General features: G+C 29.3%; 2 protein-coding genes across 3 annotated transcripts in view; one reads left to right on the top strand and one right to left on the bottom strand.

Moving 5' to 3' along the window:
- The window catches only part of LOC107441924 (GATA zinc finger domain-containing protein 14), a 214,804-nt gene that overhangs the window by 100,190 nt on the left and 92,484 nt on the right, over positions 1-22,130 (bottom strand). The window lies entirely within an intron of this gene.
- On the top strand, positions 1,448-16,098 carry LOC107441928 (cyclin-dependent kinase 5 activator 1). 2 transcript variants are annotated; one of them, XM_043048308.2, is made up of 3 exons: positions 1,448-1,670; positions 3,237-3,312; positions 5,496-16,098. In XM_043048308.2, the coding sequence occupies exons 2-3, from the start codon at positions 3,281-3,283 to the stop codon at positions 6,622-6,624; spliced, it is 1,161 nt and encodes a 386-aa protein (XP_042904242.1). In that variant the 5' UTR covers positions 1,448-1,670; positions 3,237-3,280; the 3' UTR covers positions 6,625-16,098. The 2 variants fall into 2 exon arrangements, with proteins under 2 accessions (XP_042904242.1, XP_015910827.1); XM_016055341.3 differs by lacking the exon at positions 3,237-3,312 and having other exon boundaries at positions 1,451-1,670.

The following is a 22,130-nucleotide window of genomic DNA, read 5'->3' as shown; positions in this document are numbered from 1 at the left end:
AATTATTAGGAATCTCTCTTCCTTCAAACAAATAGTTCATCAGTGCTCTTAATTGTAAAACTGAATATGCATGATAGAACTCCCTGGTTCAAGGAAATGTCCTACAACCAAGAACTCTGAATGATTGTGGATCATGTTTCCGTCCAATGTACCTTTACGATGATGCTTTTCTATAATTTTGTCTATCTGTTCGTCGTCCCGCTAAGTTAAGACACGACTCCCAGCAGATCACCAAAGTCAAGCATCACAGGCTGCGGTCAGCGTGCGGCTGGGTGACCACTTGGATTAGCCTGCGTGGTGACAGAGGGTGTGCGGTATTGGTTCTCGTTAAGCTGCTCTACTGTAAAGCGCTCGACTTCGAGTGCAGGTCGTCAGGCTACAGAAGCGGGGGTGCCATCCCCTCCGCAGAGGATCAAAATTGTGATGGCATGTCTTCGGATCATCATCAGGGATGTTTCCCAGACTGTTTCCTATAGCCCATTGTGCAGCTCTAGTGCGACGTAAATGAACTACAACTATCTGTTTGTCGATTTGAAAAGGTTTCGTTAGAAAAGACCGGGCAAAATCATCGGTTGAGTTTGAAAAAAATTCTTGAAATATTTGCACAGATTCCTGGCATAAAACATTTTACGTTGTGCTTTAATTGCTGTTGTTGTAGTTTATTTACGTCGCACTTGATTTTGATATTGATTTGCTGCACAATGGGCTATTAGCGACGGTCTGGGAAACATCCCAGAGGATGATCCGAAGACATGCCATCACAATTTTGATCCTCGGCCGAGGGGATGGTCCCCTCTCAACCATAGCCCGATGACCTGCGCGCGAAGTCGAGCACTTTACGATGGAACAGTTTAACGAGGACCAATACCGCACACCCTCGGTCACTACGCAGACTGATCCAAGCGGTCACCCACCCGTACATTGATCACAGCCAGTGATGCTTGACTTCGGTGTTCTACTGGGAATCGGGTCTTAACGATCAGTCCACTGCGAGACGTGTGTTTTGATAAAAAAGAAGTCTCGCAGTGGACTGATCGATAAGACACGGTTTCCAGCAGATCACCGAAGTCAAGCATCACTGGCTGCGGTCAGTGTGCGGGTGGGTGACCACTTGGATCAGTCAGCGTAGGGACCGAGGGTGTGCAGTATTGGTCCTCGTTAAACTGTGCTGCCGTAAAGTGCTCGACTTCGCGCGCAGGTCGTCGGGCTACCGAAGCGGGGTTGCCATCCCCTCCGCTGAGGATCAAAATTGTGATGGCATGTCTTCGGATCATCCTCCGGGATGTTTCCCAGACCGTCGCCAATAGCCCATTGTGCAGCTCTAGTGCGACGTAAATTGACATCAACATCAACATCAATAAATAAAAAAGAAAGTATTCCTTCAGCTTTGCAGAAATAGGTAGTTAAAAGTGTTTTGTGATGCTTACGCAAAAATTAGTAAATCTCTAAAAAATAAAAACTTGTTTGAAAGCAAATTAAAAGCAAAAATAAATAAATATTTATATATATATTATCCGCAAATTTCGAAAGTAATTTACGTAATTCTTAGAGAAAATATCTCCTGCCTGTGAAAGAAATGACAAACTTGCCACTATTCGACTGACTACTTCATGAATTTGTATATAAACATTTCTAGAGGTTCTGAAATAAGGAAAACCAGATCTCATAAGGTATATTTTTCGATAGAATTAGCATTTCGTAAGATATATAAACAATCTAAAACTAATCTAGATAAATTTGTTTAAACTAGTTATAAATATTAGTTAATATTATAATATTAGTACTTGTTCATTTCCTTGTACAATTTAATGTTTTTCACAGGAATACTCAATTATAAAATGATTGCCTGTATAAATCATTTCCTGTATAAATTTAAGAAAGCGCGTACTTTATGCGTAAATTTAAATTTAACATCAAAATCCCGATTTTATTCTGAAACTCTGAAGGAAGATATTAAATTGAGAGTCAGCTCCAAGATTTTTTTTAAGCATCATAGTTTTATGCACTTTCGGTTAATCTTTTTAATAAATGAAGAGTAAAACTTAAATGTTTTAATATTTTTTTAAAAAATAAACTAGGTACTTCAATTTACGTGAATACTCATTTTACAAAATTTCTTTGCATCCACAATTTCTTACTGTACTGTATTTCTCACTATATACTAATAAATGATAATAAAACTCTGATTTTTATGAGTAAAACACCAGCAGATTTAACATTAATATTGAATAAGGAAAAAAACACTTGATTTCCAAATATCACCTAGATGAATACTTTAACATAATTAATTTTAAGTTAATTTAAGTTGTACCTTAAATTTAATATCAGTTATTTCTTTGATTTTATCTTAATGAATCTTATATCTTAAGCTATACTTTTACAATTCTTAAAATTGATCATGGGGATACTTTGATTTAATCTCAATTGTTAATTGATTTTTGTTGAACTATAATAAATCTTATCACAAATTGCATTTAAATATATCTCAATAAATTCTTCATTTTGCCGAATCAAAGAAGTTGGGCATGCTTCAAATCTCTAAAAAATCTCGCAAGCTTGCTAATTTCTATATAGTTTTATTTTGTAATAATAGTTATTTTATGTTACACCCATATATTCGAAATTTTTTTGTAAATAGATGCTGTTAAAGTTATGTTGTTTTATAGCTTATTGCTATTTTATAAGTAATTATTACCCACATTTAGAATGTATTTCTTCAGATTTTGGTCATAAAACTCCCTTAATTCAAGTATGAAATTATTTTTTTTTCCATGAAACTGCCCTATGAGTTGCTTGAAAGAAATTTCCCAGATTTCTAATAATTTTTCACTTTAACTGGAAATTCCAAAAAGGCATGAATTTCTTATAACAGTATACAGAGATGCCAACTTGCTCTGGTCAGAGAATCGATATTTTTCGTGGTTTAATGAATTCGATTCATAGGGTTTTTACTCCCTACTACTTTTGAACAATTCAAAGGCCTATGTGATGTGCCACTTTGTTACGATTCTGTCTTGTTGAGCCTTTCAAAAAATTGGCAAAATTAACCGAAATTGTTCAAATTTTTGAGTGTAGCTCTCAACCGCTTTTTTAATTATTTTGTCAAATCGAACGGTTGGCGTCTCTAAAAAATAAATACATTCGAAACAGTTGGCGTCTCTAAAAAATAAACACTTACAAAAATAATATTTTTTGGAAAAATAAACATATATTATATTGAATTCTATTACTTTTAGGCAAATGAAATCACTCCCCCATTTCTTTAAAAGAGAAGAAAAAAATGATTTTTGGAGTTCTTTCACTCATTCTGAAGTAGTTATTCTTCAATATTTAACTTTTATATGCTCTTATTTATATTTTAAATTGTTTTAAACAGCGTAATACCGATATTAACTACTTTTATAATTGTTTAATTTAAATTTAAAAAATCAAATTTTTTAAAAAAAATCAACGAATTTTATTGTTCTTCACTTTTTTATAAAGTACCTTTTGTTCAAAGAGTAGAATTCATTATATTTTTATTATTTTAAAATAAAATATAAAAGTAATATTTCTATTCTAAACCAGTCAAAATTCTCCACAGGTTATGTGTTAATACAGATTAATTCTTAAAACTTGAAATGAAAAAAATCTTAAAAAGAAAATAATCTCCTCTTTTAAAATTTTGTCTCATATTTTGAAATTTTCCTTATATTTCCCAATATTTTGTCAATTAAAAATGAAAATTATATCTTAACTATTTAAACAAATAGGATTAACATGTACCACGGGATACTTAATAATGCTTAATTTTTAAATTCAACAATAATTAGTTATTAATTCATAATAACTTTTAAGAAACTGCGTATAGTATCTACCAGGGACAAAACGAGAACTCAACGCCACTTTGCGAGCACGATTAATTTACTGAACAATTATATCATAGATAAAACAATTTTTCTGCTGAGTTTTTTAAAATAGTTTTTTATTCCCATCTTGGATCACCTGTTCAAAAATACCTTAGGCATGTAACGAATCCATTCCTAGCTGCCAATATTTTACGTTATAAACGTTTCATCACTTCAAAATTTATTGTAAAAAAAACAACAGCAAAATACACGTATCTTCTAATTCGCAGCAATCAAGATACAGGTAAAGGAGTAATTTACAAATTCGTTTCAATTTAGAATTTGAAAAAGAATATATCAATTTTATTTTCATAAATATATGATGACACGTATAATAAACACTTATTAAAATTTCATTGCAGAAATTTCGAAGATTTTGTAACTTTAAAAGTTTATAATTCCCATGTCCCCCTTTAACTAAGCTTCTGGTATCTACTTGACATCTCGATTTAAATATATTTTTGAAATTTAAACCTCCCTCAAAGGTTTGCAATTTTTATGATAACTGAGCCATCTAATTTAATAAAAGTGCCAAAATTAGTTTATAACACCATTTATCAGACTATCTAGTGTTTATTTCCTATCTAGTGTGCATCAAAATGATTTCCGATACATCAAAATGTTAAGGGATTAAAAAGAAACCAAGCTGCGTTGACTTTTTTCTAAATTGCAATCAAATAAATTAACTTTATTGCAAGCATTTCAATACTGTTACTAAATTTAACAACGTTATAACCCTAATTAATAAAATTAAAAGAATATAGTAATATTTTCATTAACATATTTAACTTTTGAAAACTGATGTTGCAAAATAAAAAAAAATTCAGTATTAAATGAAACAAATTTGTAATAAACGATTTTAACAATTAAATTTAAAAAGTTATTCTAAAATTTTAAATAATTTTCAACTCATACAAAGGTTTATATTTGGTCATAGATATCGTAAAGCAGTACTATTTTGTATTCTTAGGAATATTTTTTTAATTCACAATTATAATTCACGAAAGAAATATAACTCGTTTGGGAGAAAATATTGCTCTCTTTTTTATGCCTCTTATTTAATTGATTATCTAAGAACTGTCACAAAAATTTTGTACGGAATACTTTTGAAAAGACATTTCTAAAGCATCCCCTACCGAAAAACCTAGCAACATGTCTTCGAATTTTTTTTTTATTTACCGTTTTTATTTGTATTCGAATTAGAATCGGCATCGACTCCCCACAACACACTGTAAAAGTGCCTTTCCATCATTGGTAGGTGGGTCGTGACGTCACTCCCTCCCTCCCGGAGTCCGTCGCCATGGTGATCCCTGTAATGTAAATCCAATTTCGATCGACCAAGCGACCCCAAATGCCCATGCTCAGTATATTCGCACGGCTTCTCTTTCGAGAGGGTGCCGACTGCGCAAGAACGCATTCTAGGGAAGAACTATGTGGAAAGGGACGAAATTCCGATCGTCTGCCCGGCAGCAGGTGCGGGGACAGGTCCCCGAAATGGACAATTCAGGGATGAAAGATGATGGAAACAGGAACTGATGCAGGAGTGCGACTTGTTTTTTCTCTTCTGTTTTTGTAAACTAACGCCAGTTTTTTCTTTTCCGTGATCAGGACTTCGAAGGGATTGTTTGATCTGGCGTCTTGCGAGGACTGCGCTGTGTGCAGCACCGCAGCAGCAGCCATGGGCACTGTACTCAGCTTTTCTCCTCGCGAGAGGAAACCAGCCTATGGGGAGTACAACCTCAACAACTACAACTACGAGCAGCTCAACAACGTGAAGAACAAGGATAAGAACGGTGGCGGAGTGAGCAACGGAACGGAAAAGTGCAACGGAAACAACCACAACTTCAAGAAGCACTCCCTCTTTATCAACGCTTTGAGTTGGAAACATTTCACCGTTTCGAGCAAGAAGAAGCAAGAGAAAAACAAAAATCTCCGTCAACCCCTAGATAGCATCCATTCCCTTGTGGATAACAACAAAAACATCCAGAACTCTCTCGCCTGCTTCAAGCCTGGTTTAGGCCAGTTAGATGTAGTCGTTAGAAACAACAACAACCTTGACAATGTTTGCAAACAAAAGCCAGCCCCACCACCCCTGCCACCGAAGCCTGCCATTCTCACCGCCCACAACCTGGTCCGGCCAGCAAACCATGGGGCAGTTGGTCCCCTTGCTTTCACGTCCAGCTGCGGAGGTGTCCTGCCTCCTCCAGGAAAAGCTGCCGGCACATCAATTAACGGCAATGTTGTAGCTCCGAGTCCTCACAAGAAAACTGTAATCCAGGCTTCCACTTCGGAGTTGCTGCGTTGCTTGGGCGAATTCCTCCACCGACGTTGCAGGAAACTGAAAGATTTCCATCCCACCGATGCTGTCATGTGGCTGAGGACTGTTGACAGAAGCCTCTTGATGCAAGGCTGGCAAGACATCGCCTTCATCAATCCAGCTAATGTCGTTTTCTTGTACATGCTGTTGCGAGATCTCGTTGCTGAAGACATTGAACAGGAGCGTGAACTTCAGGCTGTTGTACTGACGTGCTTGTACCTCAGCTACTCGTACATGGGCAACGAAATCTCCTATCCTCTCAAACCATTTTTGGTGGAAGACTCCAAGGACAAGTTCTGGGACCGGTGTCTTCTCATCATTAATCTCCTCAGCGGCAAGATGTTGCGCATCAATAGCGAGCCTAGTTTCTTTACTGAGGTCTTCACAGAGTTGAAAGCATGTTGCATGATGGCGGCGTAGCAAAACTTTAAGTCTTTAGGTCGAAATGTTTTTTGTAACGTTATTGTAACTACTACAAACACTTGAGAAAGTCGTGGATGAGACGCTGGTTTGTCTATTTTTTCATAGATTGTCATGCGTCATTTTTATCGCAGATGTTGGACACTTGCAAAGACTAAGTATTGGTAAGATTTATCATGCATGATTGAAATTATATTCTAAGAGTTACTTCTGTTAAATACACAGTTTGTATCATTTCATAATATCTTATATACTTTGTTTAAGTTTGAATAACAAGTAATTTAGAAAATAGAATTATTCTTTCCTTTTTTTACAATTGACGTTATTACTATGTTAAGCCTTAACTATAAAAAAAAATATATTTAGCAATTTTAAAAGAAATATCACTTAAAATTTTTACAGAATATAAGTTCCGGTTTCTTGTTTACATTTTGTTTCGATAGAAATTAATTGCGCTTTGACTCATGTGCATTTTAAAATTTATTATGTATACATTTTTGAATAAAATAGCTTAAATTTTGTGTAATTAACATGAAATGGATTAAATTTTTAGATTTTTTTAAAATAAATATTTCGAAATTTGAAATTACTTTTTATTTAAACGCCAATTTGATTTAAAATGCGAAGAAACTGAAATTAATATTTTTTTATAATTTGACAAAAAAATAATAATCTAGTAGAACACTCTTCATTGTATTTGTATTCTTAGATTGTGTATATTTATTCTAATTTTTGTGAATAAGTGTTTTGAATTGGTAAAATAATTCACCTGAAACTTTACTAATATTGATTGTTTGAACATATATTTAAATTATTTTGTTAATCAATCATGAATCTGAAAAAACATGTTCGTTAAACTTATTTATTACTTAAAACACAAAATAATGGTGTTAATAATAAACGTATTAAAAAGTAGTAATTTAAATCGCGAGTGTGTAAATGCTTTATAAGTTCGAAACAAAGTCATTTTAATAATTATTAATGTATTAAATTAAAGAATAGTTACAGCAAATATTCTATAATTTGTAACTATGTTGGTGTTAGGTACCATGAAACAAATGAGAATTTTATTTTGAAAATTACAACAAAATATTGTTGATAAATCCTATTTTGAATTAGTATTAATGTTTATTAAATTTGATGGTTACTAGAAACCCAAATATTGAATTTCAACAAAATTAAGATTGTGGAATATATCCTAAATTAAATCTTAAATGAATGCCTTCGAATTTAGCATAAAGAAAAAGTATTGATTTTGAGTGTAAAGGAAATATAAAAAAAATTTATCAGGACAGTTACTCAAACTTATGTTCTAAACGTCTCTTAAAATCTTTTTTATTATCTGAATACTAAAACCTAAGTACATATTTCCAAATGTAGTGGAAATATTTACAATGGAAAACTTTTCTTACGATTCAGCTACCTCAAAAAGAACGCGTAGTACCAGGAGCAATGGCGTCAAGTATCGATTTTTCGAAATGCGATTGTCTAGCACTCAAAGGCATTGCTTCTGATTTAATTACGATCTAAGTTTTACCAGAAATTGAAACATAGTTTTTAATTTGCAAATTAAATATAATTCTGATACTTGTCATTGATTTCGGTTTGATAATTTAAATAACGCAACGTTATCAAGTTTAATGCATAATAATTAAATTTTATTACATACAGCATACAATTAGACAATGATTAGAAACAATAGTATCCGTACTACCATAATTGAACCAGATCTTATATTTTTAACACTAACTCTTCTAACAATTTTCACTTGATTTAATAACTTATATGTGAATATATTTTCCACAAACAAATCGCATATAGTTCAAATGAAATTGATAGCATGAGTTTCTAAAATTGCGTCTTAATTTTAACTGTTAATTGAAATTGTATGAAAAAATTGCCGTAGTTTCAGTAATTAAAAATAAAATTAATATTTTTTACAAAATTAACTATATTCATCAGCTTTTATTAATAACTATTCAAACTTATTTCAATTTATAAATTGAAGCTATTTGATTTATAAATAATGAGATGAATATGAAATTTTAGTAGTATTTAGCTAATGACGAAGTATGTAATTAAAATGCCAGTTTTGAGTTTTTCAAAAAAATTATTAAATACACTTATAAAAAAAATCCACAGTTAGTTTTAGTATAATAAATCATAAGTTTTAACAATCGGTTGTAATTAGTAATTTGATAACTGGGATTAAAATGTAAAAAAAAGTTCATTATTTTGAAATAAAACTTTTTAACGATTAAATGTTTCGTAATTATAGCCATAAAACAAATTGTGAATAGTGAATGAAACTCAAAGTACATAGTTGCCATGAGAAAAAATGGGCGCCTCATTATTTATTATAGATTTAGACTCATTAAAAATGATATTCTTTTAGAGTAACTTCTATATTGCATAAGATGTTAGGTTATCACAACCCATGTTAAATAATCGATTTAAAAGTACGTTTTTTTTTTCAATTTACTCCTCGTTTTAATTTTTTTTGCCACTTTTAAACAGGCTTTTTATGAATTATAACTGAAAAATATTTTTTTTAATTTAGTGTTAAAGAGAATTTTTTTTTTAAATTTATGTTAAACAATCTAATAAACATTATTAAAATGTGCATCAAGATAAGAAAAATGAAACTCAACAGCTTTGGGAAAATCAATTCAGTATTTTGTGAGAAAAGGTGTATCAAAGTTGGCCAATTCTTTTCGAATGACATGGATTTAATTAAATAATTTACTCAAAAGTTTAAAAAAAAAATGTTTCAAGATGTGTTCCTTAACACAAAAAAATCAGTATTTATTTAAAAAAAGATATTTAGTTTTTTATATTAAATATCGTCTGGCAAGAGAATCAACATCCACTTTATAAAATTTAAATATACATATGTAAAAAAACTGCTGTTTAATTTTTTTAGAACAAAAATAAAAAGAACAACAAAAAGTGCGTGCTTAATTTTAGTGTCGCTCGTTCCAAAACAAAGGTCTGTCACCAACCGCTCAGGGATTTGCGTGACTAAATCTCATCCAATAAATGGAACAACCTTAAAAAAGAGGCCAGATTGAAAGCTGAGTGGACTTCATTTCCAACTAATCACGCAAACGATAAATTGCTTGAAGTTTACGGAACTTAAAGTAATATTCGAATTTTTAGTGATAATAGTGAATAAATTAACACTTCCTCAATAGCCTTTTTTTAATTGAAATTAAACTTTTGAGGTTTCATTTCCGACAACAAATCTTAATTCGTGACCTAAGCGAAATTTCGATTTAGTATTTGTATGCCCTGATGAAATGCCAAATTATTATCTGTTCTTTCTCTAGGAAATTTCGGAGTGGAGAGTGATTGTAATTATTTTTCATGAATTTTACTCTTGATTATTCACTAATATATGCTTTGTAAATATTTAATATTAACCAAAATTGCAATTTTATAAGTAAGTGTTAGTATATTAGTTTCTGTTTCAGACAAACTATGAGCACAGTATAACCTTTTGGCTTTTGTAGGACATAAAAAAAAACACTGAGAACCGCATATTAAAAATTTGATTTTTTAGTATTGCTCGTACAGAAATTGAGTTCCATAAATCTGAATAGATTACTATCATAATCATTAAGGAATAATGTCATTATTTCTTCAAAACAAAAACAATTTCTTACAATTGGTTGAAACTCAAGTGGAAAAAAACAGAATTTCAAAAAAGAAGATCTAGTTTACGAATGACGATTAAAAATATTATAATTTTTTTATTGTATGCAATTATAATATTTCCCTTCATTTTAACAATATAAACAGAACTTAATTGATAATTTTAAAAAAATAACTATTTAAAATTATTACAATTTTGATGACTTTTATTTTTAAAAAAACAAATGAACATTTGAAGAAATAATTCATGAAAAAACTCAAAATTCATATCAAAAATGTTAACACATTTCAATGTATACAAAATGTATTCAAAATAAATTATTTAGTAATAACATTAGTTTTTCAAAATTCGCTTAACTTATAAATGAAATTAATAAAATAAAAGTAAAATAAAGTGAAGGTCTAAGTAAAAATTAAAAGGAAAAAGTGAATCGTAGAATTCAGTAATAAAAAGCAAATTAAAATAATTTATTAATTAACTAGGAAGCTATGACTCGTAGAGGAAAATGCAAACAATTTTTCGACATTGCATTCTGTTAAATACTAATTACTTTAAGATCTGTAAAATAAAATACAATATTTCGACGTTATAACATTGCTATGCTCTTTAGTCTATAAAAATTTCAAAATAAATTATTTAATAAAAGTAAGCATTGTGGCTGTATGAAAAATATCTGTACAAAAATTATGGTTTCAATTTAACTAAGATTTGAGTTGAAAGCTCAAAAAGTTAGTCAAATGTTTTGAGAGAAATCATGAATTCAGAAAGAAATCGTCTTAGAATGTTTGTCAACTACCATTTTATTAGTTAAAACAAATTTAGTAAAAGTGCTATGTATATAGACTACTTTCTATCTTTTTAACTTCCCTTGTATTCTGAAGTGTTTTTGTATAAAAATTGTATAAGAATAGTAAACATTTAGCAGAAATATTATCTAGGAGCGCCTGAAACATTATTTAGGAGCGCCAGAAATATTATCTAGGAGCGCCGGCAACATGTGCAATACAAAAGAGATTCAGATATTACCTACACAAATAGGATTCTGATGTCCGTGTACAAAATTTAGAATCTGTAAAAAAAAAAATTGTTTCGTCCCAATTATAACAAGTCAGTGTCTATTCACTTATAATTTTGCCTATTAATTATAAAAACTTGTCTTTTATGTCATAATTCATTATCAAATCATATACTTGATAGAAAAAATATTTAAGAAGACTTCATAAAGGGAAATTAATAGATTAAATATTGTAACTTAATCGAATGTTCTATTTTATTACCTTTCTGTTGAAATCGCTTACTAAATATTGATTATCAATTCAAGTGATTATGAAACAGAATATAATTTGTTTATCCGCAGTAAAGTGAAACAATTTCAGCGGCATTTTATTTTTCAAACAGATGTACGCGTTATTCACAAAATGCAACTTTATATGAATAAAAGGTTACAAAGGAAAATGTATGTTTAGTTTATTAAGGGTTAATGAAGCTGGCTCACAAGCTTAAATGAAAAACATGTTGATAACAGTTATGCAGCTTTGTCTATTCTATGTTAGATAAATAAAAAAAAAAGATCATCTATGATTAGGATAAAATTTCATAAAACAACAACGACAAAAGTACTTCGTTGCATAAAAATAAAAATTTTGATTAAAATTTCGTTAAATATCTCCTCTTTATATAAAGTTCGGTACATTCTTAAGCTGCCATTCTTTTTATTTCTTTTTGCTCTAAGGCCGTTCGCTGTAGCTGTAGGAAGCAAATCGCACTTTCCTTCAGTTCTTTAAAAAAGAATTTTTTTTCTTTACTTAATAAGAAATTGTTCAAACATATTTCAACAAAAATACACATTTTTAGCATTTTTGTTGAAATTTTTATTTTTGAGTATACGAAAGATGCACGTCCAATGCAAAGGTTCTTAGATTTCGCTAAGTATGTCATTTTAGATATTTTTCAAAAGTTATTCTTTTTGAGAAGATAAAAGCTATTTACTGTTCTTTTATACATTACAGAAATGTGTCTTTATCGCGCCTAAAAATGCTCTTTAGAACTTAAAAAAATGAGTTTGTCATTTAGTATGTTTTTCATCTGTTTAGATATTAGCATTTGTGAGGGAGTTTCTTTGATCGATTGTTAAGCTTTACTAGTAATAAAGTTTTTACGCTTTACTAGTAATAAAATTTTTACGCCTGGAATTTTAAGATATTTAAAATTACAAAGAAAGTACTCCAAATATCGCTTGTAAATTGAGATGAGTTTTTTCCTTCAAAGAAATTTTGTGCTTAAGAAATAAATAGGAAAGGTGCTCTTATTTTTTTTTTTTTTTAATTATGAAAGAATAATTTTTTTTTAAAAATTCAGAATCATGGAGTTTTAGCCAAAAATGCTATAAAAATACATTATATAGACGCATTTTTAAAAAGAGTGGAAGTAAGCGTCGTAATTAAATTATTTATTTTAAAGGAGATATTTATTGCTCCTATTAATAAAAATAGAAATTGGTTAAGTAAACAATGTACTGAATAATATTTGCTACGCAAAATTTTATAAGTTATTAAAAACCTTAATTTTTTTTCATCAAAAATTAATTGTAAGAATACATTTGTTATCGTTTGCTGAAAATGAATAATCGTTTGCTTTTTTCTAATTTAACTATGATTATTTTCAATTTAAAAGAAATAGAATATAAACACAATTTTTTGTGGAAAAATTAGTTTATAATCATAGTTGGCAAGTTTGGTTGTGCAAAATTTAGTTACCGACATCAACTGCCTAAAAAATAATAAAATTTATTTAATAAAAACAAAATTTACTAAAAAACCGATAGTTACTTGCAGATTAGTAGAAATTGATGATAAACTTGGGGCTGAAAATTGTAATTAAAAACAATCTAACTTATAACCATTTCAAATTAAATAAGAATTATTACATATTATTTACTATTCTAAAAATGTATCTGTTTATAAAATTTCAGCTCGATTGGCAAGTTACGCTTGTACTACTTTCCTTGTATGTAAATGAAGCTTAATTAGTGTGTCAAGTGTTACAATAGTTCTCTTTTTAATTTGTAGATTAATTTCTCTCACTGTTTTACAAAGCTAGTTCCGAACTCGAGCGCTTTCGTCAACAACTTTAAGAGAGAAATATACATTTTAAATACTGTGATACTTTTATTTTGTAAATAGTGTTAGTTTTTTTGTGAAGTATGTTTATCTTAATTTTGTGTTTAGATACATATTTATAAGTAAATTATTGTAACTGGTGAACTTAAGTTTTTCACTATACAGTTTATTGCATTCCCCCTTTATATGTGGATATTGTATAATATAAATTGAATATTTATATTTTATGTTGATTACATTATGTGATTTTAAGCGGCAAAAGTATTTAAAAATGTTATTATGAAATATTGCGTTCATGTAAATAGGTGTAAATTAATTTTAAGACGAATATTTCGCACTATATCTTTCCATTTGCTTCAAACGTTTCAAACGTGTTTTAGACTATTTTCGAGTGCAAATATTTATGAACTGAATAAACTGAAAAAATACCAATCATTTTCTTTATTATCCGAAATGAACTATAAGAAGAACATTGCTCAAAGCATTGATAACATAAAAAGCTGAGTTTACAGAAATGTTTTTTATGAGCTTAGAAGTTTGTTTACAAGGAACAAGTTTTGCAACCGATCCAGTGAAGCGCACTGAAAAATTCCTTCAATTTTGGAAATGTAAGCAATCGCTTGACTTCTGAGTTTTCGTATAATCCAGTTCATTGATTCCACAAAACTTCATAATTCCTTCAATATCAATATTTAAAATTATTTTGTTAGATTCATTCTGTTGTCTGGTTACTGACCACAACCATATTACGGCAATTGATTGAATGATAATAGTCAAGTGATTTAGTTCAGCTTCTGGTTCTGAAATTTTTATTCATATTATTTAGTATTTTTTATTTGAGTAATTGTTATAATGTGGCATAGTGTGAGAAACTATTTACCCTTACATATAAAAGTTTATTTTTAAAATATTTTGGTCTAATAATAAATAGTTTATTTACTTAAAAAGTACTGAAGGGAACTGTTTAGTTACGATCTAGTTCAGCTTTAAGCGTTTAAATCGATTAAATTTTTTGAACTTTTTAAACTCAACAATTCGAAATGTGCTTCACTGGCTACGTGTTGCAGAACTTATTCTGCATTTTTTTTAAATGTTTTATTCTGTTGTGAATATTTGCAATTCGTTTGAATCTCAGTGATTGTAATATGAATTAATGTATTACAAATATATATATTGCTATTTATCCTTGTGTCTAATGTTGTAATTTTGATGTGCATCTATATTTTGAATTTCGAAGTTGACCTCCATGCAAGAGAAAGTCTCGTCCACCCAATGGCCAGTTAAGTTCAACGGTCATACAGAATTGTAAATACAGTATCTATTTAATGAAGAATTGAGAATTGATCTGGAATAGTTGGACATTTTATTTGATGAAGTAAAAATATTTTGTGATATTTACGTTTCCATAATCTTTTCATCTATTTTTACATTTTTTTTAAATCTATGTGATGGTTTCATTATTTATTTTTGACTCAGAACTGAAAAGGTTAAAGTATACAACAATTAACAATAGTTAATTCAATAACAAATAAAAAAAAGAGAAAAAATCAATGCTCAAAGAGTTAACTGCAAATAAAGTGATATATTGTCGACTCTAAACGTGCAACACACACTTCATGAGGACAGAAACGAAACGTAAATAACCGAAAGATGGAGAAACATTTATATATTTAACCCTGTTTCGGTCATATTCGTTTTCATCTTGATGATGAGTGCATTACTCGCTCTAAACTAACCTTTCTTGAGATCATGTAAAACTTAACTGAACAGCAATGTAGAATTTATTAATGACAATTTATTACTGATATTAATTTCGAAAAAAAATTCGAAAAGATGTTTATAAATTAATAATGGCAATTTCTTGCCTTGTTCAATAAAAATCAATGCTTCAAACATTATTTATCCTTACAATTAAATCCATTGCATTAATTGCTTTTTTAAAAACAACAATTTTCTTTTATTTAGTTAAGTAATTACGATAATAATTATCGACTTGAAAACTAAGAACAATCATTTTAATTTTTATATAAACTACATAGATTCAAAATCCGAACTTAAATTTAATATAAAACTTGTATTAAAATTAATGAAAATTCCTTTTAATCACTATAGACAATATTTGAAGATTTATAATTTAAAACGCATAGTTGAATTTTTTTCTTCAAAATCGTACATTCAAATAATTTTTTCACAAATGCATTATTTTAATATTTTCTTTGACATTGAAATTTCAGTGTTTCTTTCTTTTACTGTTTGACACTAATTATTTATTAAACACATGATTTTCGAAATAAAATTTAATTTTCAATGTTTAGTTTTTAAATGTTTGACACTAAAAATTTATCACTCAGAAATGTGATTTTTCGTAAAACTGAATACTTTTTATATATTTTCATCATATTGGTTTATTAGTGTTTGTATCGCTTTTGTTCTATGTTTGTTAACATTGAATAATAATCAATATTTTCGAAAATTATAATCAAGTTATTTAAAAATGATTTTAAACATTTTTTTAAATATCTTCTTTGTATTTGAAAAAATTATCTATTAATTTTATATTTTCACAAATATTAATTTACGAGTATTTTGTTGAGTTTGTTTCATCTTTGCTATATTTTTTAAGATTTAGTTGCTTTTTTGCTTATAAAAATAGATAATAGACTTAATTCTTGTTTTTTTAATAAAATGTTGTGAAACATACTTTGTTGTTATTTTCTGTAATTTTTTTGTAATTTGTGTTAGTTTTTAATCTCTCTGTTTTTGATAGTTTTTGCATATTGTTTAAAAACATATTACATACTGTTTAAAAACACACACTTTTTATCAAAAAATAAATTTTATTGATATTTCTGAAAGAAAAAAAAGACGAAAAAAAAACAGATCATTGTTTAAAAATGAAAAGTAAAAGAAAATAAATCAATAAAAACAAATCAGTAAACAAATACTTAGGTTAATGTAAAATTAATGCCAGTTTGTATTTAAAAAAGATATTTTAGCTTAGAATTTGCCTTAGATTTCAAAATTGAATCAAATGCAATTTTTTACGTACCATAACATGATTATATTTTGCTTGATTTAACATTTCTAAAACATTATAGCACAGTTAAACAATTAATAATATTGTGTTGGTATATTTTCCTTCCATTTATTCATTAAGTTGCACATTGAATCTTTTAAGAGCCAAACTGATTGAAATGTCCATGCTCTTACATTGTATATGAGAAAAGAAAGTATGAACCATTTAGCAATATGGTTTCTTAAGTAGAATATAAAGTATACTTAATCACAAATTGAAGTGATATTTTAAAAAAATATATCAATACAAAAATATTAATTCTTATTAGATCTCAATTCAAAGCTTATGTTATATTAAGCTATAAATTTTTGAAGAATTAGAATAGTACCATTTTAGAAAATTACTTAGTGACATCGATAAATTATTTTTCAGCAAAAAATAGTTGGAAAGCACTAAGCATACCTTGACAGTAGAGATTCGGAACATTTTTGTTCACGAATTCTTAGCTAATTAATATTACTTCAAAATTTTCATTTCTCGAGTTTAATTACGAAATAGTTTGAAAGTATTACAAAATTATACAGGGTGTCTCATTTAAACGTTTCAGAACACCTAAGAGGGGTAGGGGGCATCCTGACGACTCGAAATCATATAGCAATGTGGGGTTGGAAATGCTTTCCTGAAGAGGTGATGTACACAGAAGCACCATAAAGAAAAGAGACCGTAAGTGAAAAATCGTTTTAATAATACATTGAAAAAAGCATAAGGTACATGGGTCAAAGTAAGTGTTCGAAGTTTCTGCCAATGCACACCTCACATCTCCGGCGCATGGACATCCGAACATTCTGCAATTCTCCAGGCATATCTCGAATTTCTCCGGCAGCTACTGCAATTCTTGCCACCAGCTCCTCAGTATTGTCAACAGGGGTGACACTAACCAGTGTCACCCCTGTCATGTCATATGATAGGTCACCCGACCTATCATATGACATGATAGGTCGGGTGACCGAGGAGGCCAACGCACTGGAAAGCTCGGAACTTTCGTACAACGCCATCTACCGCCTGGAAAGCATTTCCGACCCCGCATTGCTATATGATTTCGAGTCGTCAGGATGCACTCTACCCCTCTTAGGAGTTCTGAAACGTTTAACTGAGACTCATGCTCATAAAAATTATGTTCAAACAAAATACTTAAGCTTTTTCTTTTAATGAAAGGGGCATGTATGAATACGCCCTGCCATAAACTTTTTGAAATTGGAGCATTTGAATGTAAATTATTTGTTCTTTAATGTAGACCTTATTTTTTCGATAAAACAATACTTTAAAATATTTTTAAACTATATGGTTTATAACCTATTGTCACAATATGACAGTATTTTTTAATTAAAGAATGTAATTTATAAAAGTATGAATATAAAATCGTGATAATTGTTTTTTAAGTTTTGCTTTGATATAGACGGTTGTTTGTATTTTTTTTTTTTTTCATAAATTGAACTATTGATTTCTTAATGATTCTTGAAAAAAAGATTTTTAATTATTGAATAAGGGATTATTAATTTTATGCATGAAGAGTAAAATAACATCAATAAGTATTGGTTTTTATGCGTAATTCTTACTTATAAGAATAATATAGTACTCTACGAAATGCCTAACCCAAATTTTCTTTAAGTTTAAATAACAAAAAAAAAATTCCTTTTGATACATTTTAGAATTTGTAATTATACTTTTATGCCATAGATCTAAAATAATTTGGTTCTCAAGTAGATTTGTTTTCTAACAAAAATATTTAAATTGCAAAAAAGTCAAAATTTTCTGCCTTAAAATATATTAATTTTAATTTCATATTTTTTAAGGCAGAAATTTTAATCAAGGCAGAACTAGGTTTCAGCGTGTTTTTATCTATTTCTGACTAAATGCTAAAAATCTAATTGACATACGAGTGACAAAAGAAAAAGAAATTTTCCTGTAAAATGCCACAAGTTATTTAAATGGATTTATAGCCAATTCACTCAGCGAGCAAAAATGCTCAAAGCATTTTCTATAGCCTAAAGATTAAGTTACGGGGTTAAAGCGATCTATCTCTTTAATTTAATGAACATTCAATCAGTTTTTGGAGGTGGTAATTTTGTTTTTTGATTCATTTTCATTCATGAATTATAGTAGTTCTTACTAAACGAAATCTTCTAAAAAAGTTTCTGACAACTTTAAGATTCTTCGAAATCATTCAAAATATTATAAAAAGGCTAATAATAATAACAATTGTGTTCCATAAAGTAACATTAATATACAATAATAATACTCCTTCGACGCAAACGCGTTGTTGATTTCTAAAAGTATCCTAACCCATAACACTTTTTTTTTTTTGCACAATTTTTTTTTAATACTTTGTAATTCATATTAACAAGGGTCATAATTAACTGGACAACGATAATTTTAATACCAATAGCAAAAAGCATTTTGATTAAAAACAACAAAAAAAACTATCGCACAAGTAAAATTACTAAATTTCAGTTTTTCATAAATTTTTTCAGTATAATAAAGGCTAATGGCCGACTTTTTTAGGCATATTTAAGACTCTTAAACGTCTTAGATAAATCAGGATCCAGTAAATTTTACATTCAAATGTATTTTCTTTTCTAACATATTTAAACAGTACTAGACTTGTCAATTTAAAGCTTCCCAATTCTCAATTGTAGTGTATGCTGTCAAGAAACGTTATCTAACTACTAAATTTTGATTTTTTTTTTATGAATTTTTAGTATTATGAAGGCTAATAGCTTACTTTTTTAGGCATATTTAAGACTCTTGAACGTCTTAGATAAAGCAGGATCCAGTAAATTTTACACCCAAATGTATTTTCTTTTCTAACATATTTAATCAGTACTAGACTTGTCAATTTAAAACTTCCCAATTCTCATTTGTAGTGTAAGCTGTCAAGAAACATTAACTTACTTTGATGTATATCAAGGATCTCGATGCCATTTTGAACAATTGACCACAACAAACATCGACCACCACAGAAAAGCTTAACTTTGCATTCAGTATTCTTATTTTTACTTAATGATATCTTGACTGATTAGCAAATAATTATTCTAAAATTGAAACTATGCAAAACTGGGTATTTATCACAATTCTCAATTCTTTTCATTCAGTAAGTGTTATTTACATTTATTAGTAAAACATTTATTTCGTTAACTACTTTCGTTAACTTCGTTATTTGTTATAAATAAAATAATTGAGGCTATGGTTTTCTGCTACTGCATTCTACATTTTTTCATAATTTGTTTAGAGCAGTTGCTTTTTAACGCAGTTTAAAAACAAAATAATTAGCTGTAGAGATTTTTCACAGCAAAAGTGTTCTTTCTTAAATATAATTTTGTGGAGCAATATACTGAAAGTATCAAGTCACCAAAAACAAAGAAAATGACATAAGAATTTCAATTTAGCAAACTCTGATATGGATTAAATAAATAGGCATGCATTCTTCTATCTTTGGAATTAAGTTTTAGGAAATAAATGGGGGAAAAACTATGACGATTTATTGACTTAAGAGGTAAGTATAACTACATAAAATAATGACATAACTTCAAAATAATGTTAAGGCATTTCTCACAAAAACATTTCATTTCAACTCTTCTGATGAAATAGGCGAAATCAATCATGATTCTTTTTTAACAATGCAATGTAAAAACATTTACAAACTTTTTGTTAAAATTTAAAATTTCTAAGATTTGCAAGGGATAAGACCATTTTATAAGCAAGAACTTTTTATTTTTATACTTTGTTTCAAATTCAAATATTTTCTACTAAGTTCTCTTAAATATTTTTCAAAAACAATACTTTCTTGAAGCTTGAAATTAACACTTAAACTTTCTGTGAATATTCTGGACTAAACGGTCATAACTTACAAGTTACAAGATTATTGAAAAGAAAGTGTTTAGCGTGAAACATTGCACTGGTAATGGGCCGCAGCTACATAAAAATACAGATTCTTTTAAGCAAGATTTTCCTAGAAATTCTAGATTTGGCTGATGTTTACGACATTTAGAATAACACATATGCGTTTAAATGAGCATCTTGAATAATAACTTAGACAGTAACACTTAGTAGAACAGTAACACCGGTAGCAGTAACGGAACAGATGAGCAGTAGCACCTGAGGAAAATGAGATAAGTTACGTAACATTTTTGCAGGAAGGAACCAAACCGAACCGAGAAGAGGAAAACAACCCATGGAAGCTCTGAAGAACTTTTCATAAACATTCGTTCTATTGCATAGTGTACAAAAGTCATAATTTGACCATCTTTTCTCGCTTAAAAATTAGATCTTGCTTAATTCGATTAGATAATTTCCACTCGCCCTGAGTATTCTGTAATCACAGTTCTTAAAAAAAAGAATCTGAAAATTCATGGGCTTTCATAAAAAGACGAAAATTTGCTTTAACATTTTTAAACATCTCTGTAATAGTAAAATCGGATTACTTATCACTTAATATTAACGCTTTGCACTCGAGGGTGCCTCTCCGTCACCATAAACTACCTTACACTCTGAATGTCAAAATTTTTTTCTCTTTAATATTTAATGGTCTCTAAGAGTTGTATGGCAATTGCGCAAGCTGCTGGTTTTGTCTTGTAGTTTCTTAGTGGTTGAGTCCCTTTTTTCTTCCTTTTTTTTAAATTGTAGAAAAAACTTCGAGTGCAAAGGGCTAATTTTCGACTCTCACAAAAGACAGTGATTGCAAGCAACCGGCAAGCATTTCATCTGTTGTCTTCTGAAACAAATCTGTTGAGGGAACTGGCAGCCATGGGAGGGTATCTAGGGAAAATCGAAGAATTTTATCAATCTCTTCTCCGTTACCGAGCAACGAAGAGAAATTTGATTTTAAAAAATTTCTAATAACACCGCAGACTATTCCTCTAATAGTAGTTCATTAACAAACAAATACCCATCTTAACATGCTCCATAACCCTCTCTAATTTTACTGGTAGTGATTAAAATCAATTTATATTTCTTGAATCATTTTAAAATATTTGAAACATTTATATTTAAAACAAGAAGTATAAAAGTCATAATTAAGTTTTTTTTTAATTATTTTTTCAATGCGATTCCATTTTAATACCAGAGTCGGTTTTATTAATTGCACTTTATTTAGTATTTTTGGAATAGTAATTGACAAATTAATTATTCAACGCAAATTGGAAGATCGCTGTCTTTTCGAATATTTGAGAAGTTTCCAACCAAGTAGATTCCTTGACCTTCTCGTTTGCTAATCGATCGTCTGCGGCGCATGCGCTTCCACAGAGTTTCACCATAGGCAACAGATATCCATTTTCCTTCATTTTTAGAAACTGAATTTGATCGATGGAGGTGAGTGGCAGCACTGGATAATTTATTCACCTAGCGACACAATACGCCCGTTGATGAAACTATTTCTGGAGAAAATGACTCATATGCTGACATTTCGTTAATATACCTATATCAAACGCTGTCCATTTATGCGGCGTATATGGCTTCACAAAGTCAAGAGTTATTTGTGCACCGTTCGCATTTATCTCTGGCGAAATGACGTAACAATTTAAAAATAATTTAAATGATTCCTTGCTTCAGATTCTACGAACTGAGTTTCCAAGAATATCGAAACTTTTTATTTGCTCTTAAATTTAAAGATCCCATTCCATTTTACCTTAACCAGAAGATGTTTTTCTTAATGACAAAA

This window comes from Parasteatoda tepidariorum, chromosome 4 (genome assembly GCF_043381705.1).
Source record: "Parasteatoda tepidariorum isolate YZ-2023 chromosome 4, CAS_Ptep_4.0, whole genome shotgun sequence".
Classification (NCBI taxonomy): domain Eukaryota; kingdom Metazoa; phylum Arthropoda; class Arachnida; order Araneae; family Theridiidae; genus Parasteatoda; species Parasteatoda tepidariorum.
This window is presented reverse-complemented; position numbering and strand designations above follow the sequence as displayed.

Coding starts and splice junctions, on each gene's coding strand:
- LOC107441928 (XM_043048308.2), top strand. CDS start 3,281: ATGATTTTTGGAGTTCTTTCACTCATTCTGAA. Junction 3,313..5,495: donor GTTCTTTCACTCATTCTGAA/GTAGTTATTCTT, acceptor TTCCGTGATCAG/GACTTCGAAGGGATTGTTTG.